The sequence below is a fragment of the Mobula hypostoma genome, chromosome 18 (genome assembly GCF_963921235.1).
Source record: "Mobula hypostoma chromosome 18, sMobHyp1.1, whole genome shotgun sequence".
NCBI classification, from domain to species: Eukaryota; Metazoa; Chordata; class Chondrichthyes; order Myliobatiformes; family Myliobatidae; genus Mobula; species Mobula hypostoma.
The window spans coordinates 3,934,176-3,950,413 of record NC_086114.1 but is presented as its reverse complement, the minus strand read 5'-3'; the positions used below and the strand labels follow the sequence as shown (position 1 = coordinate 3,950,413).

The window sequence follows — 16,238 nt, the reverse complement described above, 5'->3', positions numbered from 1 at the left end:
TTTATACATTTCTGTAAGATCTCCTCTCATTCTTCTGAATTCCAGAGAGTACAGTTCCAGGCGACTCAATCTCTCCTCGTAGTCTAACCCCCTCATCTCTGGAACCAACTTGGTAAACCTCCTGTGCACTGCCTCCAAAGCCAGTGTGTCCTTCCTCAAGTAAGGAGACCAGAACTGCACACAGAATTCCAGGTGCGGCCTCACAAGTACCCTGCACAGTTGCAGCATAACCTCCCTGCTCTTAAATTCAATCCCTCTGGCAATGAAGGCCAACATTCCATTTGCCTTCTTGATAGCCTGCTGCACCTGCAAACCAACCTTTTGTGATTCATGCACAAACACTCCCAAGTCCCTCTGCACAGCAGCTTGCTGCAATTTTTTACTATTTAAATAATAATTTGTTCTTTCATTTTTCCTTCCAAAATGGATAACTTTGCATTTACCAACATTGAACTCCATCTGCCAGACCTTTGCCCACTCACTTAACCAATCTATATCTCTCTGCAGGCTCTCCATATCTTCTGCACAATTTGCTTTTCCACTCAATTTAGTATCATCAGCAAGCTTAGATACACTACACTCGGTCCCCTCTTCCAAATCATTAATGTATATCGTGAACAGTTGCAGGCCCAGCGCCAACCCCTGTAGCACACCGCTCACCACTGATTTCCAACCAGGGTAACACCCATGTATCCCAACTGTCTGCTTTCTATTAGTTAATCAATCCTCTATCCATGCTAATACATCAACCAACTCTTTGCATCCTTATCTTATGGATAAGTCTTTTATGTGGCACCTTATTGAAAGCCTTCTGGAAATCCAAGTAAATAACTTCCACCTGTTCCCCTCTATCCAATGTGCTCATTATATTCTCAAAGCACTCCAGTAAGTTAGTCAAACAGGACCTGCCTTTGCTGAATCCATGCTGCGTCTGCGTGATGGATCCGTTTCTTTCCAGGTGCCTCATAATTTCTTCTTCAATGATAGCTTCAAGCATTTTCCCAAATACCGATATTAAACTAACAGGCCTATAGTTACCTGCCTTTTGCCCACATCGTCTTCCAATCCATTGGAACCTGCCCAGACTTCAGAGAATTTTGGTAAATCATCACCAAAGCCTCTACTCTAACTTCTGCCATTTCTTTCAGTACCCTGGGATGCATTCCATCTGGACCAGGGGACTTATCTATCTTCAGGCCCACAAGTTTGCTCAGCACTACCACTTTAGTGATAGCTATTGTATTGACGTCCTCACCTTCCATCACATCCATAACATCGCTCTTTGGCATGTTAGACATCTCCTCCACTATGATAACCAACACAAAATAGTTGTTCAAAGCTTCTGCCATTTCCTCATTACCCAATATCAATTCCCCTTTCTCATCTTCCAAGGGACCTATGTTCACTTTATCCACCCTTTTCGACTTTTTATAATATAAAAACTTCTACTATCCGTTTTTATATTTTGTGTTAACTTAGTTTCATAATCTAGCTTCCTTCTTTATTGCTCACTTAGTGGTTCTTTGTTGCTTTTTAAATTTTTCCCAATCTTCCAGTTTCCCACTACTATTGGCGACTTTGTATGCAAAAACTTTTAGTTTGATATCCTCATTTATTTCCTTAGTTAACCAAAGCTGGCTCTCTCCACCGTTACTGTCCCTGCTTTTAATTAGAATACACTTCTGTTGAGCACCGTGAAAATCTCTGAAAATCTTCCACTGTTCCTCAACTGTCCCACCATACAGCCTGTGTTCCCATCTACACGAGCCAAATCCTCCCTCATCCCATTGTGGTCTCCATTGTTTAGTCACTTTACACTTGTTTTAGAGTGAACTATTGCACCCTCCATTTCTATGGAAACTCAGTCATACTGTGATCACTCTTTCCAAGAAGATCCCTAACAACAAGGTCACTAATTTTACCCGTCTCATTGCACAGTACCAGATCTAAGATAACACGTTCCCTTGTAGGTTCAGTACCATGCTGTTCAGGAAAGCCATCACAGATGCATTCTATGAAGTCCTCCTCAAGACTGCCTCGACCAATTTGATTCACCCAATCTATGTGCAAGTTAAAGACCCCATGATAACTGCTATTCCATTCTTATATACCCAAAATATTTCTCTGTTTATTGCCTGTGCCACTGTAATGTTATTACTCGGTGGCTGATAGACAATTCCCACCAGTGATTTTTTTCCCTTTACTATTCCCAATCTCTACCCAGATGGATTCAACATTCTGCTCCTTAGATCTTATATCATCTCTCACTATAGCTCTGATCTCACCTTTAATTGAGAGCGCTACTCCACCTCCCTTACCTTCCTGCCTTCCCTCTGCCTGGGATATTTAATTCCCGATCCTCTCCACCCTGCAACTACGTCTCCGTAATGGCCACTAAATCATACCCCTTTGTACTGATTTGTGCAACTTTCAGGGATCTGTGGATATGTACCCCCAGATCTCTCTGTTCCTCCACACTACCAAGTATCCTGCCATTTACTTTGTACTCTGCCTTGGAGTTTGTCCTTCCAAAGTGTACCACTTCACACTTCTCCAGGTTGAACTCCATCTGCCACTTCTCAGCCCACTTCTGCAACCTATCAATGTCTCTCTGCAATCTTCGACAATCCTCTACACTATCTACAACACCATTAACCTTTGTGTCATCTGCAAACTTGCCAACCCAGCCTTCTACCCCCACATCCAGGTCGTTAATAAAAATCACGAAAAGTAGAGGTCCCAGAACAGATCTTTGTGGGACACCTCTAGTCACAATCCTCCAGTCCGAATGTTCTTCCTCCACCACAACCCTCTGCTTTCTGCAGGCAAGCCAATTCTGAATCCACCCGGCCAAACTTCCCTGGATCCCATGCCTTCTGACTTTCTGAATAAGCCTACCGTGTGGAACCTTGTCAAATGTCTTACTAAAATCCATATAGATCACATCCACTGCACGACCCTCATCCATATGCCTAGTGACCTCCTCAGAGAACTCTATCAGGCTTGTTAGACATGATCTGCCCTTCACAAAGCCATGCTGACTGTCCCTGATCAGACCATGATTCTCTAAATGCCCATAGATCCTATCTCTAAGAACATTTCCAACAGCTTTCCCACCACAGACATAGGGCTCACTGGTCTATAGTTACCCAGACTATCCCTACTACCTTTTTTGAACAAGGGGACAACATTTGCCTCCCTCCAACCCTCCGGTACCATTCCTGTAGACAACGAGGACATAAAGATCCTAGCCAGAGGCTCAGCAATCTCTTCCCTCGCCTCATGGAGCAGCCTGGAGAATATTCCATCAGGCCCTGGGGACTTATCCATCCTAATGTATTTTAATAACTCCAACATCTCCTCTCCCTTAATACCAACATGCTCCAGAACATCAACCTCACTCATATTGTCCTCACCATCATCAAGTTCCCTCTCATTGGTGAATACTGAAGAGAAGTATTAATTGAGGACCTCGCTCACTCCCATAGCCTCCAGGCACATCTTCCCACCTTTATCTCTAATGGGTCCTACATTCACTCCTGTCATCCTTTTTTTCTTCACATAATTGAAGAATGCCTTGGGGTTTTCCTTTACCCTACTCGCCAAGGCCTTCTCATGCCCCCTTCTTGCTCTTCTCAGCTCCTTCTTAAGCTCCTTTCTTGCTACCCTATATTCCTCAATAGACCCATCTGATCCTTGCTTCCTAAACCTCATGTATGCTGCCTTCTTCCACCTGACTAGATTTTCCACCTCACTTGTCACCCATGGTTCCTTCACCCTACCATTCTTTATTTTCCTCACCGGGACAAATTTATCCCTAACATCCTGTGAGAGATCTCTAAACGTCGACCACATGTCCATAGTACATTTCCCTGCAAAAACATCATCCCAATTCACACCCGCAAGTTCTAGCCTTATAGCCTCATAATTTACCCTTCCCCAATTAAAAATTTTCCTGTCCTCTCTGATTCTATCCTTTTCCATGATAATACTAAAGGTCAGGGAACGGTGGTCACTATCTCCCAGATACTCACCCACTGGGAGATCTGTGACCTGACCCTGTTCGTTACCTAACACTTGATCTAGTATGGCATTTTCCCTAGTTGGCCTGTCAACATACTGTGACAGGAATCCGTCCTGGACACACTTAATAAACTCTGCCCCGTCTAAACCCTTGGAACTAATCAGGTGCCAATCAATATTAGGGAAGTTAAAGTCACCCATGATAACAACCCTGTTATTTTTGCGCCTTTCCAAAATCTGCCTCCCAATCTGCTCCTCGATATCTCTGCTGCTACCTGGGGGCCTATAGAATACTCCCAGTAGAGTAACTGCTCCCTTTCTGTTCCTGATTTTTACTCATACTGACTCAAAAGAGGATCCTGCTACAATACCCACCCTTTCTGTAGCTGTAATAGTATCCCTGACCAGTAATGCCACCCGCCCTCCCCTTACCCCCCCTCTATCACTTTTAAAGCACTGAAATCCAGGAATATTGAGAATCCATTCCTGCCCTGGTGCCAGCCAAGTCTCTGTAATGGCCACTACATCATAATTCCATGTACGTATCCAAGCTCTCAGTTCATCACCTTTGTTCCTGATGCTTCTTGCATTGAGGTACACATACTTCTGCCCTTCTACCTTACTGTCTTTACACCGTTTATTCTGCTTCTCTTTCCTCAAAGCCTCTCTACACGTTAGATCTGGCTTTACTCCATGCACTTCTTTCACTGCTCGATCACTCCGGGTCCCATCCCCCTTGCAAATTAGTTTAAACCCTCCTTAACCATGCTAGCAAACCTACCTGCAAGGATATTGCTCCCCCTCGAGTTCAGGTGCAACCCATCCAATCTGTACAGGTCCCACCTTCCCCAGAAGAGATCCCAATGATCCAAAAATCTAAAACCCTGCCCCCTGCACCAACTCCTCAACCACACATTTAACTGCCATCTCCTCCAATTCTTACCATCACTGTCACTTAGCACTGGCAGCAATCCTGAGAACGCCACCCTTGAGGTCCTGTTCTTCAGCCTTCTGCCTAGTTCCCAAAACTCACACTTCAGGACCTCATCCCTCTTCCTGCCTATGTCGTTGGTACCAACATGTATCACGACTTCTGGTTTTTTCCCTCTCATACCAGGATGTCATGCACCCAGTCAGAGACATCCCGGACCCTGGCACCCGGAAGGCAACAAACCATGCGGGTGTCCTTCTCATGTCCACAAAATCTCCTGTCTGCTCCCCTGACTATAGAGTCTCCAATGACGACAGCTCTCCTCTTCTCCGTCCCACCCTTCTGCACCACAGGGTCAGACTCAGTGCCAGAGGCCCTGCCACCGTGGCTCACACCTGGTTGGTCGTCCCCGCCGACAGTATCCAGGATGGTAAACTTATTATTCAGGGGAATGGCTACAGGGGTGCTCTGCACTACCTGTCAGCTCACCTTTGCTTTCCCCCCTCTAACTGTCACCCAACGACCTGCTTCTGGCAGCCTAGGTGTGACTATCTCCCTGTAGCTCTCATCTATGACTGCCTCATTCTCCCTTATGAGTCGAAGGTCATCCAGCTGCTGCTCCAGATTCCTAACACGGTCTTCCAGATCGCCCAGCAGCATGCACTTCTGGCAGATGACACTCTGCAGGAGAGGATCCAGGTCCCATCACGGTTCCCATTGGTTCAGCTCCCTCCTTCCCCAATACTGGTGCCAATTTCCCATGAATTCAAACCCATTTCTCCCACACCAATCCTTGAGCTACACATTTAACTCTGTAATCTTCTTTGACCCTATGCCAATTTGCATGTGTTTCTGGTAGTAATCCAGAGATTATTATCTTTTTGGTTCTACTTTTTAATTTAGTTCCTAGCTGCTCAAATTCCCTCAGCAGAACCTCTTTTCTTATGCTGCCTATGTCGTTGGTACCTACATGGAGCACGAGAACTGGATCTTTCCCCTTCCACAGCAAAATCCTCTGCAGGTCAGATAAGATGTCCTGAACCCGGGCACCAGGCAGGCAACACAGCCTTCAAGACTCTCTCTCTTCACAACAGAGAACTCTTTATAGTCCCCTGACTACACTATCTCCAATTACACTACATTTCTCTTCTCTCTCCCTGCTTGAATGGCTCCCTGAACTACAGTGCCACAGTTAGGCTGCTCATCCTTCCTACAGCCCCCACTCTCATCCACATCTCTCACTCTCATCTCTTTTCACTTCTCTTTTAATATTGGTATATCTATGCATTTGTAATGTTACTGTGACACTGTAATTTCCTTTGGGATTAATAAAGTATCTATCTCTCTATCTATCTAAATGAGGGGGAGGCCATGCTGTAGTTGGCTGGAACATTAAACTGGTCTCAGTTAATGACGAGGTCAGCAGTTAACCAAAGAGGCGTGATGCACTTCAGTAATGATTGAGTATACGTTTACAGAGATTGCTCTTATATTTATCACTACCATCATCAACAACCACAACAACAGCAACACTTCTGCAAGTGCTGGAAATCCAGAACAACACGCGCAAAATGCTGGAGGAACTCAGCAGATCAGGCAGCATCTATACAGAGCCGGCACTTTGGGCTGCAACCCTTCATCACAGCCTGAGATGTCACCCTTCCTTTCCAGTTCTGATGAAGGGTCTCGCCCTGAACCATCAGTTATTCCTCTCCATAAATGTTGCCTGACCCGCTGGGTCCCTCCAGCGTTTTGTGTGTGTTGCTGTCACATATTCAAATAAACTGACCAAAGAAGGAGAATTCCATACTGGTTGGTTGGTTCAGCAACACAACGAATCTTTAGTTCATGATTTTGTTGTATTATTAGGTTGCCTAGGAAGAGAGAGTGATGTTTCCTACAGTAGGGGAGTCGAGGACCAGAGGGCACAGACTCAGAATACAAGTATGGCCCTTTAGAACAGAGATGAGGTGGAATTTCTTTAGCCAGAGGGTGGTGAGTTTTTGGAGTTCATTGCTGTGGAGGCTAAGTCACTGGGTCTATTTAAAGTAGGCATTGATAGATTCTGGATTAGTAAGGATATCAAAGGTTATGCTGAGAGGGCAGGAGAATGTGGTTGAGGGGGATAATAAATTTGCCATGATTGAATGGTGGAACAGACTCGAAGGGCCAAATGGCCTAATTCTGCTCCTGTGACTGATGTAGCCTTAATGGGTAAAAACTCCCTTCACTTGGGATAAGAGAAAAATTACCTACACCATCTTGTACGCAATGTGCTTCACCCTGAGAGCAAGCTACCTCAGGGCATATTGGTGAAAGTGACCTGAAACTTGGTTACAGAGACAGTTTGAAAGGAGAGAGGGAGGTAGAGTGTGTAAAAAGCTGATTTTCAATACTTAGTCTGAAAAACTTAAGGCAGCTGCATTCCTGTAAACCCTTGGTTGGCACAACATCTTTGGAAAAAGATCCATAAAGACCTACTTTTCACTGGGACTGGAGGGGGTGTGTCACCAGCTGCAATTGTTTTCTTCCCCGATTTGGTTTGGAAGATGGATGAGCTCCCTGCATTTGTCACCATTTCTCCTGAACTGCAAAACACAAGATTTTATTCCATGATTCATTTAGCTATCTGTCATCTTTCCCAGTGTTCATAGAGAAATATAGTAAGCTGCTTCAAATCCTGTAGGTAACAGAACAAGCGTATTTTTCACACCTGCCATCCATCATCCCTGGAGTACTCCGCTCCCAGTGATGTACAGAAAGGCCATCGCTATTCAACCAGGAAGTGATTGTCTTCTTTTTGACATATCCTTAACCGTATACAGCAGTATCCAGAGATAAATGATAAACACCAGGAATAGGAAGAACTGCAGACATTAACTTTGCGATTCACGAAAAAAGTACTTAACTTCTATTTCCTGAAATATGGTTAATGTCTGATCTAGTCAGAATAATGATACTTTTGGAAGCAAAACAGCAATCAAATCATCTTATTTTGAGGAAGAAGTTCTAGTTTACTTCCTTGAAGGTAAAATCCATTCTCAATTGCCAATTAAGAAATAGTAATTAATCCAAACTATTTTAGAAAATATTTTCATTCAAGAAGTTATGCTGCAGCTTTATAAAACTTTGGTTAGTCCACACAGCCTCTCATTATCCCAGAACACATCCTACACAATTAGAAAAGCTGAAAATGTCTCTACTTTCTGAGGGGGCTGAAAAGAGCTGGAGTTTTCTCATCTATATTCACATCTCTACAGATACACGGTGGAGAGTATCCTAACAAGCTGCACCACTGCATGGCACGGAAACTGCATTGTGGTGGACAGGAGGGGTCTACAACGAGTAGTCAAAGTTACCCAATGCATCACTGGCACCAGCTACCCATTGAGCAAAGACATATGTACAGAAAGGTGCCGGAAGAGGGTCAGTAATATCATGAATGATCCCACTCTCCTTGGGCATCAACTGTTTATCCCACTCCCGTCAGGGAGGAGGCTACATAGCATCCATGCTAGAATCACCAGACTCAAGAACAGTTGCTTTCTCCAAGCAGTAAGGCTGATTATCACCTCCACCCACAAACCCATGCCCAACTACTAGTACTGTACTTCATCATTTCCTGTCAGAATCACCTTATGTACAGATAGCCCTGTGCCTAGTGTCATTTTATGGCCATACAATCAATGTATATAAATTATCTTACATATATATATATTTATTGTGTTTTTATGATGTTCTTTATCTTATTATGTTTCTCTGTACTGCATCACATCCAGAGTAACAATTATTTCAATCTTCTTCACACCCGTATATTGGAAATGACACAAAACAGTCCTGAATCTGGAGTATTGCATACAGTTCTGGTCGCCTCATTATAGAAGTATGTGGAGACTTTGGAGAGTGTGCAGACGATGTTTACCAGGATGCCGCTTGGATTAGAGGGCATGTGTTATAACGAGAGGTTGGACAAACTTGGGTTGTTTTCTCTGGAGTGTCGGAAGCTGAGGGGAGATCTGATACAGGTTTATAAAATTATGAGAGGCATTGATAGAGTAGACAGATAGTTTCTTTTTTCTCAGGGTTGAAATGACTCATACCAGAAGGCATGTATTTAAGGTGAGATGGGGTAAGTTCAAGAGGGGCAAGTTTTTTATGTAGAGAGTGATGGGTGTCTGGAGCATGCTGTCTGGGGTGGTGGTAGAGGCAGATACATTAGGGATTTTAAGAGATATTTAGATAGGCACATGAAATGAAAATGAAATGAGGATATGGACATTGTGTAGGCAGAAGGGATTAGATTAGTAGGCCATTTGATTACTGATTTAATTGGTTCAGCACAACATTGTGAGCCAAAGGGCCTGTCCGTGCACTCTATTTTTCTCTGACTCTATGACTCTCTAAGCACAAGAGATTTTGCAGGTGCTGGAAATCCAGGGCAACACACACAAAATGCTGAAGGAACTCAACAGGTCAGGCACATCTATGGAGAGGGATAAAGAGAAAATGTTTTGGGCCGACACCCTTCACAAGGAGACATCTCTTTTCTCAGAATACAATCTAAAGGAATTCTTAACTCCAGATCGTTATGGAGGTAGAGCTAATGGCAATATTCCAGGCTAACAGATAGAGATTGACAGAAGAAATGATGGTGCTCGAGAACTGGCAGAAAGATGGAAGTTGAGGCAAAAATATGATCTTAGAACATAGAACACTACAACAGAGTACAGGCCCTTCAGCCCATAATTTTTTGAAGACATTCTAACCCTTTCCTCCCACATACTCCTCCATTTTTCTATCATCCATGCGCCGATCTAGGAGTCTATTAAATGTCCCATATGTACAGTTTCTGCCTCTACCACTAACCCTGGCAGTATGTTCCACACACCCACCACTATCTGTGGAAAAAAAGTGACTCCATACTTTCCTCTAATGCCCTCTTGTATTAGCCCTTTCTGTGCTGGGGCAAAGCCTCCAGCTCTCCACTCCAATGATGCCTTATCATGGAGTTCCATGATAGAGCAAACTCGAAGGGCTGAATGTCTGAATCCAGCTCCTGGGCTTACATTATGATTACTGGATGGGGATAAGAACATGCCGTGTCTCTTCCTGTACCAGCTCAGATGAGCAAAGGCATTATTTTCAAAGGAGATTCCAGGAATTAAAGGGTTAACATATGAGGAGCATTTGATGACTCTCTCAAGATGTTGAGGCTTTATAAGGCATTGATCAGACTACGCTTGCAGTATTGTGAGCAGTTTTTAGGCCCCTTATCTGAGAAAAGACATCCTGGAGAGGGTCCAAAGGATGTTCACAAGAATGATTCCAGAAATGAAAGGGTTAACATATGAGGAGTGTTTGATGCCTCTGGGCCTGTACTTGCTGCAGTTCAGAAGAATGGGGGGGGGGGAACTCAATGAAACTCTGAACAGAGTGGATGCGGAGAGGATGTTTTCTGTAGTGGGGGAATCTAGGAGATGAGGGCACGTCCTCAGAACAGAGGGATGTCCACTTAGAGCAGAGATGAGGAGGGATTTGTGTATATTTAAAGCGGAGATTGATAGGTTCTTGATTAGTCAAGAATCAAAGGTTCCAGGGAGAAGGCAGGTGAATGGAGTTGAGAGGGATAATAAATCAGCCATGATGGAATGGCGGAGCAGAACCAATGAACTAAATGGTTTAATTCTGCTCCTACGTCTAATAGTATTATGGCATCTGCACTGATCAGCTGCATCATCCTCTTTACTCCAAATTCTCCAAGGCAAATCTATCACAGCTCTGAGAACTCCAATAGTCCGGCAGCTAAAGAAGTAACTAATGACCACACCATTAGTTTTTGTTTTGTAATTTTTTTATATGTAGCAAAAATATCTGCAAATATTGGAAATCTGAAATAAAACAGAGAATATGGAAAAACACAGCCGGTCAGGCAGCATCTGTGGAGAGAGACACAGTTAATAGATCAAGTTGAAGGTGAAGTTCTTATGAAGGATACCTAAGCTGAAATGTTATTGCTGTACTGCTCAACTTGCTGCGTGCTTCCAGTGCATTCTGTTTTTATTTTATACCGTGGAATATTTAGGAATGAATTCTCAATTCCAAAAGGTAATTGCAGTTTCTGATATAAAGTTTGCCTCCATCCTGGAGGTATTTTACTCAATATCTTATTGCTGTGTATTCTGAAATCCGGTTGCTCCAAGCACATCCCTAGGTTATTTTGGTTGTTAATGCAGAAAAGGCATTTCACTGTATGTTTCAATGTACATGTGATAAATAAATCTGAATCTGTGTATTGGGTAACTGGAAGATATGAAGCTAACTGCTGAGTTCTGAAGAAGCAATGTTGTACCTTACATAAAGTCACTAAACTCAAACACAAAAGATTCTGCAGATGCTCGAAATCCAGAGTAACACACTCAAAATGCTGGAGGAACTCAGAAGGTCAGGCAAAATCGATGGAGAGGAATAAACAGATGACATTATTTGTGAGAGCCTTTATCAGGACTGGACAGGAAGGGGGCAGAAACAAGAACAAAAAGATAGGAGGGGTGGGGAAGGAACTAGAAGATGGAAGCTGATAGTTGAGTCCAGGTGAGATAGAAGATGACTGTGAGGGCGAGGGAGGATGAAATGGAATGATGCAAGAAGCTGGGAGGTGATACGTGGAAGAGGAAAAGGGCTGAAGAAGGAGGAATCTGATTGGAGAGGACAGTGGACCATGGGAGAAAGGGAAACAAAAGGCAGTGATTGGTCCCACCCATGCCCTCCCCCCTCACTGTGTCTCACCTATCACCTGCCAACCTGTACACCTTCCCCTCCCACACCTTCTCATTCTGGCTTCTGCCCCCTTCCTTTCCAGTCCTGATAAATGATCGCAGCCCAAAACATTGACTGTTCATTCCCCTCCATAGTTATTTATTTGTTGAGAAGCAATATGGGATAGGCCCTTTCAGCTGCACCACCCAGCAGTCCCCCGATTTAACCCGAGCCTAATCATGAGACAATTTACAATGACCAAACCTACCAACCAGTAAGTCTTTGGTCTGCGGGAGGAAACTGGAGCACCCGGAGCAAACCCACGTGGTCACGGGGAGAATGTACAAACTCCTTACAGACAGTGGAGGGAATTGAACTCGAGCTGCTAACCACTAGGCTACCAATGCTGTCTGGCTTGCTGAGTTCCTCCAATATTTTGTGTGTTTTGCTCTGTATTTCCAATATCTGCAGAATCTCCTGTGTGTCTGACTGGGAAGAACTTGAAATAAGCAGCTAGGATCTTAAGCAGAAAAAAGTCTACCTTTAGTTATTTTTTTTAACTTAATTTAGTCTTCGTTTTTCACCTAAAGTTGCATAAAAACAGTACCTGCTATTCGGCTCATTGGTCAGATATTTCCTTGCTGTAAAAGAAAAGGAAAAAGGTGAAATTCTTCAGTTGCATTGAAACCAAATCAATTAACTGATGCAGTCAAGTGAAAGTTGAACGTTAAAGAGGATTAAAGGTCACCTTTTGACTTTTTCCTGTTCTTCAGAATCTGACAAACAATAACGGCTGCAAAAAGCATCACTGATAAGATGCCCACAGAGCACATCAATGTCACATAAAGATACAGATCTGAAAATAAGATAAAGACATTAAGAAATGCAGGTCTCCTGTCATGTAAACAAGCAGGTGTTTATTGGCAAGCAATCTTCACAATTGTAAGGAAAGAGATCAATTTAATTTTTCCTTGGTATATGCTAAAACGTGGAACATAAAATGGAAGTTTGTAAGGCAAAATGGAGTTGGTTTAGGATGTGAGAATGCTTGAGAAAGTACAAGGGAACTAGTCCACAAAAATGTTTTCAGAGCCTAGTGTGAGTACTCGACAGCCATGAGAATGGATAATGGTGAAAAACATTTGTCTGAGATGAATTAGAGTAAATGTCAATAGGTATAAAAAAGGGGCAGTTTTTTGTGCAAGTGAGAATCTTCTCTTTGGCTGGAATGTGACTAGCGCTAAGAGTTGGAGATAGAGACAAGAACATCAAGAGGGAGAAGGAGTGAGGGAGAGAGAGACTGGAGAACTTGTTGGACAGCTGAACCTATCAACCTCCACTTTAAACAGACTCAATGACTTGGCTTCCACAGCTATCTGTGGCAATGAATTCCACAGATTCACCACACTCTGGTTCAAGAAATTTGTCCTCATCTCTGTTCTAAATGGACATCCCTCTAGTTTGAGGCTGTATCCTCTGGTCTTTGAACCCCCCACCATAGGAAACATGCTCTCCACATCCACTCTGTCCAGACTTTTCAATACTTGATAAGTTTCAATGAGATTCCGCCCGCCCCCCACATTTTTCTAAACTCCATTGATTGCGGGCCCAGAGCCAGCAAATGTACCTCATATGTTAACCTTTTCATTCTTGGAATCATTTTCGTGAACCTCCTCTGAACCCTCTCCAATGCCATCACATCTTTTTTTCGATAAGGAGGCCAAAACAGTTCACAATACGCCAAGAGCCTCATCATTACTTCCTTGCTCTTATATTCTAGTTCTCTTGAAAAGAATGCTAACATTGTATTTGCCTTCCTCACCACTGATTCAAGTACAAGTTGACTTTTAGAGGATCCTGCACAACGACTCCCAAGTCCCTTTGAACCTCTGATTTTTGAACTTTCTCCCTGTTTGGAAAATAGTCTACACCTTCTGTGAAAGTGCATGGCTGTACACTACCCTGCACTATATTCCATCTGCCACGCCTTTGTCCATCCTCCCAATCTGTCCAAGTCTTTCTGCAGACTCCCTGCTTCCTCAGCACTATTCCCCCCTCCCACCATCAATATTTGTATTGTCTGCAAACTTGGCCACAAAGCCATTATCCTAATCATTGACATGCAGTATAACTTGAAAAGAAGTGGTCCCAAAACTGACCCCTGTGGAAAACCATTAAGGCTTGCTTTATTTCCACTCTTTGCCTCCTGCCAGTCAGCCAATACTCTATCCGTGCTCGTATCTTTCCTGTAATAACATGGGCTCTTATCTTGTTAAGCAGCCATATGTGCGCCACCTTGTCAAAGGCCGTCTAAATATTCAAGAAAACAACATCCATGCCCTCTTCCTCGCTTATCTTGTGAGTTATTTCTTCAAAGAACTGCAACAGATTTGTCAGGCAAGATTTCCCCTAAAGGAAACCCTACTGAATTTGGCCCCTTCGTCCGTCTGGTCTAGGTGACTTAACTATCTTCAGACTTTTCAGCTGCCGAAGCACCTTCTCCTTAGTAATAGCAACTGTACTCACTTCTGCCTCTGACACTCTTGAATACAGCTGGTGTTTTCCATAGTGAAGACTGACGCAAACCACCTTTTAAGTTTGACTGCCATTTCTTTGTCCTCATTTAGTAACTCTCCAGCATCTTTTCCCAGTGGTCTGATATCCACTTTCGTCTCTTTTTCACTTTTTATATATTTGAAAAAACTTCTGGTATCCTCTTTAGTATTAATGGTTAGCTCTCCTTCATGTTTCATCCAAATCATTCTTTTTATGCTGTAAGCAACGATTCAGACATTGGAACAGATGGCTTTGTTGCCAAGTTTGCAGATTGGTGGAGGGGCAAGGTAGTGTGGAGGAAACAGGTAGGTTGCAGAAGGACTTAGACAGATTAGGAGAACGGGCAAGAAAGTGGCAAGTGAAATATAATGTTGGAAAATGCATGGTCATGCACTTTGCTTGTAGAAATAAGTGTGCAGACTATTTTCTAAATGGGGAGAAAATCCAAAAATCTGAGGCACAAAAGGACTTGGGAGTCCTTGTGCAGAACACCTAAAGGTTAACTTGCAGTTTGAGTCAGTGGTGAGGAAGGCAACTGCAAAGTTGGCATTAATTTCAAGAGGTCTAGAATACAAGAGCAGGGATGTGATGCTGAGGCTTTATAAGGCACTGGTGAGGCCTCACCTTGAGTATTGTGAACAGTTTCGGGCTCCTCATTTAAGAAAAGATGTGCTGGCATTGGAGAAGGTTCAGAGGAGGTTCACAAGGATGATTCCGGAATGAAAGGGTTATCATATGAGGAATGTTTGATGGCTCTGGGTCTGTACTCACTTGATTTCAGAAGGATGATGGGGGATGTCATTGAAACTTTTCGAATGTTGAAAGCCCTAGCTGAGTGGATGTGGAAAGGTTGTTTCCCTTGCTGGGGGAGTGTAGGACAAGAGGGCACAAACTCAGGATAGAGGGGCATCCACTTAAAACAGAGATGCAGAGAAATTTCTTTAGCCAGAGGGTGGTGAATGTGTGGAATTTGTTACCACAGGCAGCTGTGGAAGCCAGGTTGTTGGGTGTATTTAAGGCAGAGATTGACTGGACATGGCATTAAAAGTTATGGGGAGAAGGCTGGGAGTGGGGCTGAGGAGGGAAAAAAAGATCAACGATGATTGAATGGTGGAGCAGTCTTGATGGGCCAAATGGCCTAATTCTGTTCCTATGCCTTATGGCCTTATGTTTCATCTTTTCTCTCCTTTCGGCTTTCCTATTTGTCTTCTGTTGGTTTTTAAAAGCTTCCGAATCCTCTAACTTCCCACTTATTTTTGCCTTCTCCTTTGCTTTTATGTTGGCTTTGACTTTCCTGGTCAGCCATGATTGTGTCATTCTTCCTTTAGAACACTTGTTCCATACTGTGATTCCAGTCTAGCCTCTCCACCATCGAGGACATATTGAAAAGGCGATGCCTCGAGAAGGTGGCATCTATCGTCAAGGACCCACACCAGCCGGGACATGCCCTCTTCTCACAACTACCATTGTGGAGGAGGTACAGGAGCCTGAAAACACACTCTCAATGTTTCCAGAACAGCTTCTTCTTCTCTGGCATCAGATTGCTGAATGGACACTATCGCATTATGTATGTAGCTCTCGTTTTGTACTACCCATTTATTGTGTTTTATATATTCTAATTATAATTCAAAATAACTTATGCATTACACTGTACTGCTGTTTCAAAACAATTTTCACAGTTGTATCAGTGATAATAAACCTGATTCTTATCCCATCTGAGGAACTCTGTGTGATACTTCATTATTTTCCCCAACAAGCTTAACATCATCACTGTTACTCTGAAAAAAAACATAAATTTAAAAATCAATCCCTCTCTCAAATATTTGATTCCATAAGACCACAAGACATAGGAGCAGAATCAGGCTACTCAGCCCGTGATGATGATCCTCCGGAAATTTCCAATGGTGGTGATGTATACACTAGATCTCCTGTTTCAAATACAGTCCCTGTACATTCAGTTCAGATCTGGGCA

At 43.3% G+C, this 16,238-nt stretch overlaps 1 protein-coding gene across 2 annotated transcripts in view; it reads right to left on the bottom strand.

Annotated features, from left to right (window-relative positions):
* The window catches only part of vstm4a (V-set and transmembrane domain containing 4a), a 77,336-nt gene that overhangs the window by 18,540 nt on the left and 42,558 nt on the right, over positions 1–16,238 (bottom strand). For both annotated transcript variants that reach the window (XM_063070336.1, XM_063070338.1), the window contains 3 exons: positions 12,459–12,566; positions 12,318–12,351; positions 7,436–7,542 (listed from right to left, as the gene is read on the bottom strand). In XM_063070336.1, coding sequence (XP_062926406.1) covers positions 7,436–7,542; positions 12,318–12,351; positions 12,459–12,566 — 249 coding nt within the window. The remainder of the gene's footprint in view (positions 1–7,435; positions 7,543–12,317; positions 12,352–12,458; positions 12,567–16,238) is intronic.